Source organism: Mus musculus, chromosome 10 (assembly GCF_000001635.26).
Source record: "Mus musculus strain C57BL/6J chromosome 10, GRCm38.p6 C57BL/6J".
Lineage (NCBI taxonomy): Eukaryota > Metazoa > Chordata > Mammalia > Rodentia > Muridae > Mus > Mus musculus.
In genome coordinates, this window is record NC_000076.6 from 7831425 (window position 1) to 7847178 (window position 15754).

The following is a 15754-nucleotide window of genomic DNA, read 5'->3' on the forward strand; positions in this document are numbered from 1 at the left end:
TGAGTTCAAGGCTAGCCTAGGTATAGCATGCTCAAGGATGGCCTAGAATACATACAAAGACGGTGTTTCAAAAAACATAAATGACCCAGTGGGTAAGAGTGTTTGCTGTGCAAGCAGTAAAGAGAGCCGCCGAGCCCTTTTTCCTCCTGATTAGAAATCAGGAGGACCTGATTTCTAATCTCCATCACCCAGGAGAAAGCCAGGGCATTCTTGCTTCCTCAGACCCAAGTCCCGGGTTCAAAACTCAGCTTAACTCCTTAGCTATATCCTTGAAGAAGTCTTTGTTAGGGGTGTTATCTGGTGGGAGGTGGGCTGCTATACCTTTTTTTTTTTTTTTTTTTTTTTTTTTTGCATTGCTATGAAAGACCCCAAATTCAGGAAACAGAATTCTGAGTCTGCTCTCTGTACTTGCTCTATGTATAGCGGCTGAATGGTGCATTGTGTAGGCCTGGGATCAGATGTGAGCTCCTCAGTTAGAGAAAGCTGTCACTCACTCCATGTAGGACTGCAGTAAAGAGAGCCGCTGAGCCCTTTTTCCACAGGGGGTCATTACTTCTTGAGACTCCTGGCTTTGTGGGTGACGGGCAGAATCCTCTCAGCCCAAGTTCCATGAACAACTTGAGGCGGTCTTTGCCCTTCCCGCTTCCCTTTGACAGTCTATGGTCTTCTTCAGCTGAGCATCGACTTCCCCTAGAGCATCTTCAAGCAGATGGGCTTCCCAGCCACCAGGAGTGGGAACTTAGCAGCTCTTCTCACCCTCCGATTCCATTCGCGGTGCTTTTGCCCTCTTGGACTCCTGGCTGTCCCGGGAGGAGGCGCGTTTGTTTTGCACGGTTGCTGTACTTTGCTTTGACTGGGGCGGAGGCGTGAACTTCCTACCTCTCACTGCCTTCTTCCTTTTCTCTTTAACACAAAGTGTAAGTACCTTTTGCAGCTGAACGTGCCTTGCGCAGGAAGTGGAGCGCAGGCTTGGATCAGCTTCTAGCAGGGGTGTGGCCTGGGCGCTGGCCCTCCTCTGACTCCAGCAACTCCTGAGGGACTGAGCAGAGCACTCCCTAGCTGAAAAGAGAGGGGCACTGGGAAGGCTCAGGCAGCTGGGCCAAGTCTGCTGTGAGAGCCCGAGGGACACACCCTGCTGGTGAGTGCTTGTGCCCTGCTATCAATTAACGTGGCAGGCACAGTACAGACTTCAGTCAAGGGCATGGGAGAAGGGCATGTTAGAGACAGGTGTGTGAGCCAGGACTGCCCTCAACACCCTGGCTTCTCACACCTGAGACGTTCTGTTAGGTGTTCAAATTACGGAAATACGGTAAGCATCATTAACTGCCTTTAGATGCAGGGTCTGCTCAGTTTTATCAAGGATCATTCTGTGTGACGGGGGAGGACGGGGGTTAATCCAGCCAATTGAAGTAAACCTCCCATCTGCGGGCTTCGTAGCAACGTTGAATGCTGTGGCGTTCAGGAGTGGACATTGCTTTATTCTTTCCAGGCTCACTAAAGTGTCTACCAGTCTAGACAGTGGCTCGGCGGGGTCTACTTTCCTGGCTGGAGAGAGATCAGGAGTTTTGGCAGCAGCCTCAAGACTGATGAAGAGATTGATTGGTCTTAGCCTGATATGGCTAATTCTTTGCAGAACTAGAAACCCAAGCTTTGTCACCCAAGATTAGGGAGTTTTCTCCCAGGCCTGATGATGCTAATATGGACCTGGCCTAAGGATAGGTCTATGGCCCATGGCTCTAAATGCTTCAAGCATGCCTGTAAGTTACCTATAGCAGCAGAGAAGGATGGGGGTGGCAGGGAGTAAGTCTGAGGAGAAAACAAAAGTCCAGGCCAGAACATGTTCATAACAGTTTGAGTGACAGTAGCCAAGAGACAGAAGCAGCCAAAGTAGCCCCTGTGAGTGAACACACACACATATGGATTATGATTCATAATCCACATGGGTTGTGATTCTGCCTCAAACAAAAGGGAAATTTGGACACAACACGGTAGGAGCTTGAGGTTGTTGAGCTAAGTAGAATGAATAGTGTCAGAGGATACATGTTGTGCGATCCCACTCCTGTGGGCCAGATTCCTGGACACAGCAGAAAGATGGCTACTAGCTAGGGCAGGGCAGGGCTTGGGGGCTCAGGAGGATGGATTTCAAGGGATGGAGAGTTCTGGAGATGGGTGAGCAAAGTGTAGACTACTCACCCATACAGGTGAGCTTAGAGATGGTTAAAATGGGGCCTTGTGCAAGCCAGGCAAGCACCCTGCTACTAAGATACAGGCCTAGCCCTCTGCAATAAGTTTTTAAATTACAAATTCTCTTTTAAAAAGGCAGAAGTGAGCAGGCTTAAAAAAAAAAAATCAGCCCTGTGGGATGAAATCTTAGAGTCTCTGTGACTTCCTCAAACTCTGACAAAACCAAACCAAAACAAATCTGACTGGTAGCTAGCCCCACTTGGGACTGGAAGTCTGTGCTGACCACCAAACTTCGTGGCGTTGTTGAGAAGCTAAGACCAGGCTGACCGTCTCCTCACTGCTGTGATTGACTTCAAGTGGCCTGTGGACCAGGACTGGGTGCCTAATGAGTAGTCTGGGGGCTTAGTGCTGTGGGTTTGCACTACAGGTGGCCACTGGAGGGGGCTCTCTGGTCTGGATGACAAATATCACTATCTAGTAGCACCCTGGCCAAGTCACCAAAGGCTCTTTCCCTCGGTTTCCTCACATAAACCTCGGTGCGAGGAGCAGGCTCGCACTTTCCCCTTCAAAAGGAGGCTAAGTTTTCCACAGTGTAGGAGGCAGCCCCTCATGATAGGCAGTGCTGTGCACAGGGGGCTGCTGTTTCTCCACCTTTATCCTTCACTTTTTCTCCTGTTTCAGTCTCTCCTCAATTTCTCCAGAGGCTCTTCCAGGCAAAGAGGGCAGGCTTTCAGCTTGGGGAGTCGTCAAACCTGGGTTTGCTGCTTTTAGAAGGGACACGGGACAGTTGTGTCTGCCATCAAGGGACACGGGACAGTTGTGTCTGCCATCAGTCCTAAAGAAGAGAGGGTTGGGATGCTGACCCTTCTGAGGTCTCATGATGAAATCTGTAAGATTTCGTCACTGATCTTCTGGGCTATCTGGGACTTCCAGTCAAGACTGAGGAAGAAAACTTAGACGAAGCTGTTCAGACTCTAAGATTTTTAAAAATAACAAGGTCACACTTAAGCAGCTGAGAACTAACAGCTCAAAGACGAGCTCGTCAAAGTGAAGAGGCTTGAGAGCAGGCCCCTACCCACTCCTGCTTCCTCCCTTATTTAGAAATCATGTGTCTTAAAAGGAACTAAAGTTACTGTTCGGGTCCCCAGGGAGAATTATTTTCTGAAGTAGGTGAATTCTCTGTTAGTTTTGTAACTAACAGCTGTCTAAAAACAGCTGTCTGGTGGCACACGTACCTTTTGAAAGTCTTCTCAGAAAAGGCTCTGTGGCAGATGACTGGCTGGCTCCATAGAAAGAAGCAGCCACAGGGAGGGCCATACGGCCACCTGCCTGCTCACCCCATCGGCACAAGTCTCTTCATTTTAGATGCTCTTGTCCCACCCAGCAGTAGTTACAAAATAAACAGAGGGCGCCTCGTGGAGATGCTCCTTTGAGGATGAAGGGAAGCCACTCAGCTGACAGTTTACGTTTTCCACTTCTACAACGGTTAATGCACTACCTTTGTACTGAGCACAAGACTCAACACAACAAGTTATTTCTGGAGCTTACCCGTGGCACCCTCTGCCGTTTGCTAGCTATGTGGCCTCAGCTTCCCCAGCCCTGAAAGGAGAATGTGCACATCTAGACTGTTTTCCCAACAAGAGAAACCGGAAGCTTAAGTAAGAGTTCATAAAAATGATACAGAAAGCAAGAGAAGCCACAATGGGAATGTGTGCGTTTCTTTCTTTTTGCTTGTTTTAGATTTCCGAGACAGGGTTTCTCTGTGTAGCCCTGGCTGTCCTGATACTCACTCTGTAGACCAGGCTGGCCTGGAACTCACACAGTGTTGGAATTAAAGGCATGAACCAGCACATCCATCTGGGAACATGAATGTTTCTATCTCTGCTGCTGTCTTTCTGTTCTTCCTTTATCTTGAAATAAGTGCAGGGGTGCAAAGCACTGAGGGGTAGAGTGTTCATGGAAGCTTCCAGAAAAGGTGACAGTAGGCTTAGCCTGTGAAGAGAGCAGATGTTCCAGGTAGGGGAGGAGCCCTGTGGCAGTGAGTGTCTGCCCACTTAAGTGTGAGATGAGGGTCCTTTTCCTACGTGAAGTTTGGTCTAAAATTGGACCCTAGTCCTAGGTCCTAAGAGAACTGCTCACTAGACATAGAGAGGCAAGGCTGGACTGGAGACACGCCGTTAAGGGAAGGGGAAGAGAGTAGGGCCGACTGTGAGGCCCTGGTTCTTGTGTGGGTGAGTTTTGACCTTTACTTCGTGCAGGATAGAGGACTGTGGACGTTTGGAGAAACTGAGTCTCTGAGTAGCGGTTTGGCATTAGTGATGTCGGGTGGCGTAGGACAGACTTCATGTTGAGATCCTAATGTCCTCTCCAAAGGCCTCACAGGAGTCTTCTCTGCCCTTTCCTGACACTATTCTTACATTTACTTATTGATTGTCGGTGGATAAGCTCCATAAGTCGATTCTCGCAGGGGATCAAACTCAGTTCATCGGACTTGGTGGAGAGTGCCTTTGCCTGATGAGCCTGGACTGTCCCTCCCTACCCTGCAAAAGGGAACAAGTTAGTCCTCATCTCTACCTTGAAAGCATATTTTTCATTTTCTTTCTATCACATATATATGATTTATTTGTGTATGAGTATTTTGTCTGCATGTATATATGTGCACCAAGTATGTGCCTGGTGCCCTTAGAGGTCAGAAGAAAGCATCAGATTTCCTGGAACTGCAGTTAGAGATGGTTGTGAACCACCATGTACCTGCTGGGAACAGAACTCAGAGCTCTTAAATGTTGAGGCATCTCTCTAGCTCCAGAGAGCACGGTTTTATAACCAATTGTTCTGTGCTAGTGAGGTGGCTCAGCAAGGAAGGGCACGTGCTGCTAAGCCCAACAACCTCGTTTTCATACCCAGGTACCACACTGGCCAAACGAGAGAAGAGGGTCTTACAAGATGTCCTCTGACTGCCACTGAGCACTCTAGCACACAGCACACAGCACACACACACACATAGATACATATACACACACAGACACACACCTAGACATATATACACATATATACCCAGAGAGAGACACACACACAGACATATACACACATATGCACACACAGATACACACACATACACACATACATACCTCCCCACAGACATACACACACACACATGGGCATACACACACAGACACACACACACACACATAGGCACAAATACACACACACACACACACAGACAGACATGCAAATGTAAACAAACAAAAAGCCAAACCCAAAGCAATCAGTGGCACTTATTTGGGTTTATGACTTTCTACTTTCTTTCTTTCTTTATTTCTTTCTTTCTTTCTTTCTTTCTTTCTTTCTCTCTTTTTCTTTCTTTCTTTTTTTTTTGGGTCTGTTTTCCAGAGTAGGTTAGGAGCAGGTTGAGATTAGAGCGTGCTTTGTTTTGTTTCTGTGGAGCCAGTGTGAGTAGGTAATCAGTAAGTTTGCTCCATGGAGCAAGAGGATGGGACAGTGTCAGTGTGTGTGGAGGGCAGGGTGGGTACACAAAGTCTCCAGAAAACAGAGTTAATGACTCACTGGATGTGGAAGTCAGGCATCAAAGGGGACACTGGAGTATCTCCTTTGGGGCCGCTAGAGGATGCTGTTCTGTGAGAGTTACAACTCAAGGAAAAATGTGTGGGAAGAGAGGAAGACCCCTGCTTAGACCATCAGAGGGAACCAGAAGATGGCCTAGTCGGCCATCAGTGGAAAGAGAGGCCCATTGGTTGTGCAAACTTTATCTGCCTCAGTACAGGGGAACACCAGGGCCAAAAAGTGGGAGTGGGTGGGGGAGTGTGTGGGGGACTTTTGGGATAGCATTGGAAGTGTAAATGAAATAAATACCTAATAAAAAAAGAAATTTAAACAACAACAACAAAAAACCCCAAAAGCAAAACAAAACAAAACAAAACAAAACAAAACAAAAACCCATTGAACTAGCTATATCAGGTGCCACTAAGCGATGGTGACTCCGAGGCAGACGGGCCAGAACGATTGAGTCTCTTGAGAAGAATAACTAACAATCTGCGTGAGGGGGTCACGAATGTGCTGTGCTGTGGTAGGTGGCATGGCTGAGCTCCTGTTAGGTCTGTAGAGTCCAAGAGGATGCCTCTGAGTGCTATGTGCCCCGAAATTTAAAGTGCAAAGCAAAACAGAGAGAAGCGCATCTTTTGGGAACATCCTGAAATATTTAGATATGAGGAAGAGATTCATTTCACTCTGAGTAAGGACTAGCTGAGCCACTGGTAGGTAGTGAGGTGGCCGAGGTCAGAGCCACAGGGCAACACAGCTGTTCTGCAGGCTCAGGAACTTGGCGTCCTTTCTGTAGTCACTAGGGGTTGGGGTAGATGGAAATATGGTTAGATTTTTGTTGATATAATTCTGGGTCCAAGCCAGAGGGCTTGCACAGAGGCAGAGTGGGAGCAAACATTCTGGGGCAGCAGTAGAGGTCTCTCTGTCTAGAAGGTTGTACTTGAAACGCTCTGTGCTTGGCAGCCTCTGACTTAGTCTGTCCCGGTTCCTGCCCTGGAAGGACAGGTCTTCAGAAGCACGTGACAGCCAAGTGGGAGGCTAGCCCAGAAGCACACCTCCTGCTAAGGATTCATACAGAAGATTGGGTTGCAAAGGTGAAGAGTCCATAGCATTGGGAAGGGGGTGGGGCAGTGAAAGGAGCATGCGCAAGAATCTTCAGTAAGCAGCATCTGTAGCAGTGGAAAAACAGGAGTCGGACTAAAATTTGCGTCATTCGGCGTATGGTTAACCCTAAAGACCATCATTCATTCATTCATTCATTCATTCACCATCAAGTTTGATTCTGGGCATACAACAGCCAGATCATGGAAACTGGCGGGACAAGATGTTCAATCTGAGTTTTAAAGGACAAAGGCAAGCTGCTGACTAACGATACACACAGCTCGGCATCATGCATGCAAAAATAAGCCAGAGGCAACCCCAAGACCATATCCGTGTGTCTCTATTAAATGCAGGTGGGTGCAAAGAGAAAGCGCTGGAGTCGTGCGTAGGAGGCGCTGGAGGTGTAGAGCTTGTTTTATACCTTCTTTCTACTTCTGCGCTGTTGGGCTCCTTTATGGGGACTAGGTTTTCATGGATCATCTGTATAGTTTTACACATTTTTGAATGGTGTCAAGTTTCTGTGACTAGCAGAGAGTCCCGGAGTGCCCTGAGTATTCCATTTTCTCCCTTTGAACACAACTGTCAGGTGCAGGCTCTTCATTGTCACCTCTACACAGGAGATATGACAGGCCATGCTGAGTGTCCCCAGAGGAAGAGCCCAATATGAGTCTGGATTGTTTATTTTTAAGGTTAAGTGTAATCTGAGTCAGTCAATTGAGCTAGACTGCAGAGTTGGGTTCCCGGGTAGCCTTGCCTGTCTGGGAGGGGCCGGCCCCCTTCTGTGAGTATTCTCTTGTGGGTGAGCCAGCAGCCTATACTGCCTGCCAGGATTGCTATAACCAGGACCGATGTAGCCATTTTGGCAAGCAAGGGCTGACACAATAGAAAGCCACTGTGTTCTGGAGGCTGCAAGTTCTAGATCAAAGAGTCAACAATGTTGGTTCCTTCCCTGGTCTCACGCCCTAACCTGCTCACAACCACAGGAGTCCCTCCACCCTCCTAAGCTAATATGTGTGTGTGTCTAAAGTACCTTGTCTCTTCTTGTAGAGCATCTGTTTAGGGTGAAGGTATGTCCCCAAGGACCTGATTTGAAAGGTCTTTTTCTCCAAATACTGTGACACCCGGAGGTATTGGTGCTAACCACTTCAGTACAGAAATCTGGGTGGATGGCATCTTGCTCCTAACAGAGTCTCTAAAAAGGTTTGTCTGGTTTGGTGCCCTACTTGGCTCTTGCCACCCTGGGCCCTGGTTAACTTTCCCTGTACAGGCACACAGGAACAAAGGCATCAGAGAATACACTAAAAGTAAAAGAGGCATAATTGCATCGGTGGCTTGCCAGCCACACCAAGCAAATGAAAATCCCCAAGGGGACCTGGAGCCACATGATTTCCTGATAGATAACGCCACGAGGGAGGAGCACGCTGCGTGCCCTTCTCACCCGGTAGCCTGCCTGCCAGGCTGCTCGGCAAACACCTGACGACTGTTTTTTCATTTTAGCTCATGCCTGTGCTGTTCTGCCAGGAGGAAGCTTGGGGCAGGAGCCGGGCCAAGCAACAGCTGGCACAATATGGAGCATCGGAGCAAGATGGAATTTTTCCAGAAACTGGGCTACAGCCAGGAGGACGTGGTCAGGGTGCTGGGCAAACTGGGTGACAGTGCCTTGGTCAATGACGTGCTTCAAGAGTTGATCCAGACCGGCAGTCGCCCAAGGGCCCAGGAGGATCCAGCCAGTGGCACCGGGGTAGTGCTGATTCCCCGGGGATGCTGCGGGGTCCAAGACTCTGCCCAGCAGGGCCTGGGACCAGGCCTAGAAGAGGCTGGCGGAGATCCAGCCCGCTTCCTGCGGCCCATAGTGATCGATGGCAGCAATGTGGCTATGAGGTAGCATCTTTGGTTTCCTTCATCTTATTACTGAGCGCTGGGGCCAGAGACCTTGTTATCAGGAGTCCTGGGAAACATTTCCTCTCTGTGGTTTGGTTCAAAGAGTTTTAGGACTGATGGATGAATTTTTAAAAACTATTCTACAAATCAATAGGTTTCCTAATGGCATAGTCATACATGTATGTCACATGCTTGGCCCACACTTTCTACTACCCCTCTTGTCTCTTCTCCTTTCTTCCCACTGGTCCCCTCCCTCCTCAACAAATAGTCCCCTTATCCTTCCCTGCTATATATATATATATACACACACACACACACACACACACACACACACACACACACACAATATATAAAGTGAGATTCCATATATATGCCATCTCCGACTTTCTGAGTCTGGCTTCTATTGATTAAGATGAATCTTAAGTATTATTGTTTTCCTGCAAACGACATAATCATCATTTTTTAAAATGTATATGCCATTGTGTATACACATTACATTTCTTTTAGTCTCCAGACTAAAAAGACCCTTTAATTATTTATTAAAATCCATACATCTCTGCAGAGAAGCAATAGTAATTGTGCACATATATGGCATAATACGTATCATTGTAAGCCATTCATGGCTTTGAAAGTAGATGGGCCCCAGATCCAGGCCTGCAGGAAAAACTAAAAAGTAGATTCCCATCAGTTCTGCAGATACCTGGATTTTAACCCAAAAACTCCTCTCAGGCTTCAGAAACAAAAGCTGCTCCAGAAACAAAAGCACACTAAGACGTGGTATTGTGAGCCATCAAATGACAGCAGGTGTTAGCCTGCAGGGACCATCTGGAAGGTAACTTTCCAGTAGTTGCAGGGGGGAGGGGGTCGTAGTGAGGAACAGCTACCCAAAGTCAGGCTACTGTTCTCTATGAGCAAAGGCATGGGTATCTGGACTGACTCTATGACCCACATACCGTGAGGAGGGTTTTGGCAGAGATGGGTGTGAAAGCTGATGCTGTGCTTGGTTTAGGTTCTTCTGGGTATACATACCAGAGGCAGTACAGCTAGAGCAAATGCTAGCTCTCATTTTACTTTGTTGGGTTCCTTCTCTCTCTCTCTCTCTCTCTCTCTCTCTCTCTCTCTCTCTCTCTCTCTCCCTCTCCCTCTCTCTCTCTCTCTCCTTTCTTTCTCCTAGATCAGACTTTCAAACCCTGTTCTGTATCTTGGTAGCTGTGTGAACCAGGCAAATTGCTCTCTGGTTCTGTGATGTGGAATCAACCCTTCCTAGTAGGGAGCTAGGAAAAGTGCCTGTTGTAGCCTGCTCAGCAAGTTGATGCTAACCATGCTCACAAGAGGAGCAGCTTTCTTCAGAAGGAACGAAGCAAGTGACAGACAGGAGCCCAGGGTTAGGTGTTGGCAGATAGGGCTCCTTCTATGGAGTCTGTCCCCAGCCAGCTGTGTTATTCTGGAAAGGCGAGAGTACTCGGTTCCTCTCTGTGGAGAGCAGGCCGGTAGATCTCCACCTTTAGGGCCTGAGAACCAGAAGTGCTTAGGTTGTGCTCAAAGCCCTCTGCTTGGGGCCGGTGGTGAGGCAAGGCTGCAGTTCTTGTGTGTCTGCTCCCATCTTGAGCTGCAGACGGGGCCAGGTCAGTCTTTGTAACTTGGCTTCTTCCTTGTGTGCAGAGATTCCAGCTTGATGGCGCGTGTGGCTATTGTGCCTGATCTGGCAAAGCTCCGCTGTGGCCCAATCTCCCAAGATTCCACCCTCAGTGCTGGGTGAGGAGGGCATTGCGCAAACTTGGCTGAGTTACAGGCGGGCAGAGGGCAGAGTCATAGGAAATAGCTCACTCACAGCTATAAATACTCGCACTTCCCCTTTTAAAAGCTGAGTAGGAATTCCGAAAAGCAGTTATCAGCGGCTCCAAACATGTCGACAAGCATCTGAGGCTCCCCCCAGGGATCTGAGCTCACTTTGAATTTGGCAGTGTAGGACAGAAGTTTGGAATGGTTCAGCCCTGTGGGTGTCCCCACGCGCCCAGCATGGTGTGCCTTAAGAATATGCCCCCCCCCCCCCTTTTATCGGCTAGGTTTGCCCACAGGGATAGTATCAAGTGGTGATGGAGCCCCTGGCTCCTACTGTGCATTCGCGCTTTCGCTGTCTCTCCTACGCCCCTTTTCGGCAGCAGACGGGAAACCTACGACATCTTGGTCTGTGAGGTGTTAAAGAGACAATGTTAGGGCGTTTCTATTGCTGTGATGAGACACCATGGCCAGAAATAATTCGGGGAGGAAAGGTTTAATTGGCTTTCAGGTTACAGTTCATCTCAGGAGAAGCCAAAGTGGAAACTCAGGGCAGGAACTCAGAGACAGGAACCGAAGCAGAGGCCAACGAGGAATTCTACTTACTGGTCTGTTCTTCACAGCTTCCTCAGCCTGCCTTTTTGTTTTGTTTTGTTTTTTTTTTAAATACACACCAGGACCACTTGCCCAGGATATCAATACCCACAAGGTCTAGACCCTTCACATTAACCTCTGACTAAGAAAATTCCCCATAAATTTGTGTATAAATCTGTCTGACAGAGGCATCTTCTCAACTGTGGTTCCCTTCTGTCCCTAACTTGTCAAGTTGAGAATAAACTAGCCAGGACAGAGGCTTGAGAGAATCCAGTGGCCAGTGAGGTTGCTCAGCTGATAAAGATACCTGTTGCCAAATCTGAAGACCTGAGTTTTCTCCCTGAGACCCACGTGGTAGAAAGAGAAACGGGGAGTAATGCTAGCTGTCCTCTGACCTTCCCACGTATGACTGTACCAATCAATAAGTGTAAATTAAAAATGTTCTAGCAGCCTTAGAAAGTGCAGGGGAAGAGATACCTGACTTCTGCGTGATCTGGACAAAGCTTACTAGGCAGTGATTGAAAAAGGGTCTGATTGTAGGCATCACTAACCAAATCAAAGCCCATGTCAGCCCCAAGATGGAACAAGTTCCCAAGTTTGAGAGAAAGTGCTGGAGTGGCCATATCACAAACAGACTACCTCAGGAAGAAGCATTCTCCTTGGGAATCAGAGAACACTGTTGAAAATGAGGCTAGAGAGCTCATGGGTTTTTTTGGGGGGCTGGAGGATGGAACTCTGCTGCAGTCTGGAATTCAAACTGAAACTACATCTTCTATCTGTACATGACAACATGACTATGAAGTAAGTGTCTTAGGTCAATCTATTCAGTACTACCACTGCCACCCAACCCTCCCACTGTAGTCAGTTTTATCTTCCCACGCTTAATCTGTGTGGGTTGCAAATGGAAACCCTCACACAGACTCACTGCAAAAAACATGTCAACGTCTAAGTGTTTTCCTATACTTTCTGTCTACCAAATACTTCAGTGTGAGTGTGTGTGTGTGTGTGTGTGTGTGAATGCTCACGCGTGCACATGCACACACACACACACACACACACACACACACACACACACACACACTTCTTTGCTCCTTGGATCCTAGGGAGAAGAACAAATAATATAACAACCCCTTGACTATGGACTGTAATTAATTTCTCTTAAAGGCCAAGTTCTAAGAGCACAGAGGAGGTCTATGTAGATTCTCTGCCCCTCCACTGTGCCCTCCAGGGGACAGTTTGTTCCCAGGGCCAACCAGATCCTCAGCCATGAAAAAGATGACCACAGAGAGCCCCCCCTTCGCCCCCTTTATAGAGAATGCAGGATGGAAACTCAAACTGGTGTCTCACTTCCTACAGAGAACAGATTTTTTAAAAAGATTATTTTATGTACGTTGGTGTTTTGACTGCATGTATATCTGTGTGAGGATGTCAGATCCCCTGGAATGGGAGTTACAGGCCATTGTGAACTGCCATTCTGGTGCTGGGAATTGAACCTGGGTTCTCTGGAAGAGCAGTCAGTGCTCTTAAATGCTGAGCCATCCCTCCAGCTCCTGAACACAAAATTCTATTAATCCCAGAAAGATGCTCTTAGGAGGTCCTCCTCGTTTGAGGTTCATAGGATCCCAGACACTGCTACCCTCTGCTTTGAGAGGTGAGGCTGCTGTCTGCTCTCGGGGGAACAGAGTAGAGCTTGAAGCCTTGAAGTGGTGGTGGGACATGTGTCTTTTTATCCCTAACCTATAAGCAGCATGGCTACTGTTGGCAGGGACAACTTCCACAGCTGGCTGTCCTTCCCTCCCCTGGAGCTGGTGGTGGCCCATGCCACTGCTTAGAGAAAACAGAAGCCTCACTTTTGGTAACAAGGCTTGCTCCTCCCTCAACCCCCCAGTTGTCGGGAAGTTTCCTGCAGTCTAACACCTGCTGTCATTTGATGGCTCACCACACCACCACGCCTTCACGCCTTCATGTGCTTTTGTTTCTGGAGCACAGACTGATGGGGAATCTACTTTTTAGTTTTTCCTGCAGGCCTGGATCTGGGGCCCATCTACTTTCAAAGCTATGAGTGGCTTGCAATGATATGTATTATGGCATATTTGTGCACAATTACTATTGCTTCTCTGCAGAGATGTATGGATTTTAATAAATAATGAAAGGGTCTGTGATCCCCAAAGCATTAGGGACCACTGGCATACAATGAGAAGTTAGAGATAATGCACCATGCCACATAACCTGTGCCAATATAGAATGTTCACGTGGAGTCATCTGTCCTTCTATCTGAACCTCCCAGCTGCTGGGGAAGGGACTTGATGGGTTTTGAGAAGGTTAGCCCTTGACTCAGGTTAGACCCGGCTTCCAGTGGTGCCTCCCCAGCTGTACTTCAGGTTGTTTAGACTGAAACTGTGGATGATGGCTAAGTCCAGATGAATTGTTCTGGGCCCTGGATTTAAGGCATTTATGAGCAAAGGGTGATGTATTTGTTCAGGACACATTGGATTTCTGAAACACTTTCTGATCATGACTCATCTACACAGGAGGGAGCTGGGTGTGTGGGGCTACCCCACAAGAAGCTTTGAAAGCCTTCTGTCTCCTCAGTTTAACAACACAAGGAGTCCTTTGGGTTCCTCTACATGATAGCTTACTTTGTCGTTGTGTAAGGAACAAGCCCAATTAAGAAAAACCAAAAAAAAAAAAAAAAAAAGGATAACCCTGAGTTGTAACGTGGAGGGGAGCCAGGCCTCAGATGTTTCCACGGTCCCCTTGCATTCCTCGTGTCCACACGGGAAAACAGAAGGCCAGAGCCAGAGGATGGAGTAGTTCTGTGCCTGGAAGTCCGAGTTCTGAGTACTTGTCCCAAGGCTGTCCATGGGGACTGTGAGGGTGGAAGGCTCTGGAGCTGCATTGCTGCTGTGGAAGTCATTTGCTCCACGTGGCTATGGAAACCTTGGAGTGTAGCTAATACCACAGAGGGCCCGACTGTTCAAAGTGATTTCCTTTTACTTCATTGGAATTAATTAATCAATGGCTAAACAAGTTGACTAAGTATGTGTCCAGCTTTTCAAATGAGGCGTCTACACGAGTTCCAGACCTTGTTCTTTTTTAGAAGCCTATTTACACAATTGAGCTGGACTAAGTAACTGCAGAAGCCCTTTTTGATGGGGGACAGGTTTGAGACAGGGCTTCTCTGTATAGCCCTCCCTGATCTGGAACTTGTTCTTAGACCAGGCTGGTCTTGAGCTCACAGAAATCTGCTTGCCTCTGCCTTCACCTCCACCTCCTGAGTGCTGGGATTAAAGGCATGTACCACTGATACCAGGCCAGAAGACTTAAAAAAATTCTGACATGCTAAGATCCACAGAACTTATTTTACATGTTCTAGAAAGAGATGAACTCAATCTTCCCATAAAGAAAGGGACTTCTCTTTTGTGGATTCTCAGACACACAATGGTTCCCCTAAGGTCACAGATCAAGAAAACACCAGCTCTGGGCTTTATACTTTTTACAAAGCTGCCCATCACCACTTTTCTGTCATCTCTCCATCACCTTTATCCATTCCCATCCCTGAAGCTCTCGCCTCTCCCTACATTTGGCCTGGGAAAGGACCACAGACTGGAGAACCACATCCCCATAGGCCTTTGTCCTGTCATCAGTGGTCTCCTGGGTAGAGTGCCAGCTATGGACAGGATGTGCCAGGCCCCTATTTCCTTCCCCAGAGATTTGCAGGGCCAGTACCAAGACACTTTGTGTTACAGCCAGTGCTGGGTTCCCCACGAATCATGTGCGTATTGAGTGGGTGGCTCTGATAGACTCACGACCCAGAATCCATTAGAGTCCTTTTGACAGGTGTGTGTGTGTGTGTGTGCACATATGTTCATATGAAGGAAAGGAGGAGAGAAAACACAATGTAAGCTGTATAACTGTCCTCTAGACACCTGGCCTCATGACAAATGTCTAGCAATGAATGTACTTTCTTTATAGAGACACAGCTTTGTGTAGCCAAGGCTGACTTTGATCACTGTATGTAGCAGATTACCCTGACCTTCTGGTTCCCATGCCTCCACTGCTGGAGTGCTGACAGACAGCTACCACGGTGCTTGGTTTTATGAAGCACTGGGGATGAAACCAGGGCTTTGTGCAGACTACGAATGCATTCTGCTAATGAACTCTATCTCCAGCCTACCCTCTCCCCTCCCCATCTCTTCCCGAAGCAACCACCGCACCAGGCTGGTGTGTTTTAAAACAAAGTCTTGGTATATGGGCTGAACTGTCCCTAAACTTCTGCCTTGGCCTCCTGAGTACTGGGCTTACAGATGTTAGTCACTATGCATGACATCTGGTGAGGGTTTGCTTCTGGGCTGGGGTCGTCTGCTCCAACTCAAATCCACACCCATTTCTGCCTCACCAAGAAGAGGGCAGCCAGGACAGCTCCTGTAATCCTCCTTCCTTCCATTGACCCAAACCGGGTTAGACCTTCCACTGGGCAGATTCAGAGCGCTACTGGTTTGGGCCTCCAATAAGAAATGGGGTGGAAATAGCCTCTCCATCTCAGAGGCCTGAGACACCTCTGTTCATCCCACCCCATGATCATGACCTTGTACACCATGGGCCGTCTTGTGAGCCCCTGACTTCTGCAGGGGATTCTTGAACACTAGTCAGTACT

The 15754-nt window shown here is 48.0% G+C and overlaps 1 protein-coding gene and 1 non-coding gene across 4 annotated transcripts in view; both read left to right on the top strand.

Annotated features, from left to right (window-relative positions):
* Window positions 1–898: 898 nt before the first annotated feature.
* The window catches only part of Zc3h12d (zinc finger CCCH type containing 12D), a 38075-nt gene continuing 23219 nt past the window's right edge, over window positions 899–15754 (top strand). Inside the window, exons 1-2 of one of the 3 annotated variants that reach the window (XM_006512724.2) lie at window positions 899–917; window positions 8341–8724. In XM_006512724.2, the coding sequence (XP_006512787.1) occupies window positions 8411–8724 (314 nt within the window). In that variant the 5' untranslated portion in view covers window positions 899–917; window positions 8341–8410. Of the gene's footprint in view, window positions 918–1045; window positions 1139–1166; window positions 1310–8340; window positions 8725–15754 lie in introns of those variants that run through there. The other 2 variants (NM_172785.3, XM_006512723.4) reach the window with 2 other exon arrangements.
* On the top strand, window positions 4957–5050 carry Mir5104 (microRNA 5104). The gene has a single exon (NR_039563.1). It is a non-coding gene; the product is annotated as a microRNA 5104 (primary transcript).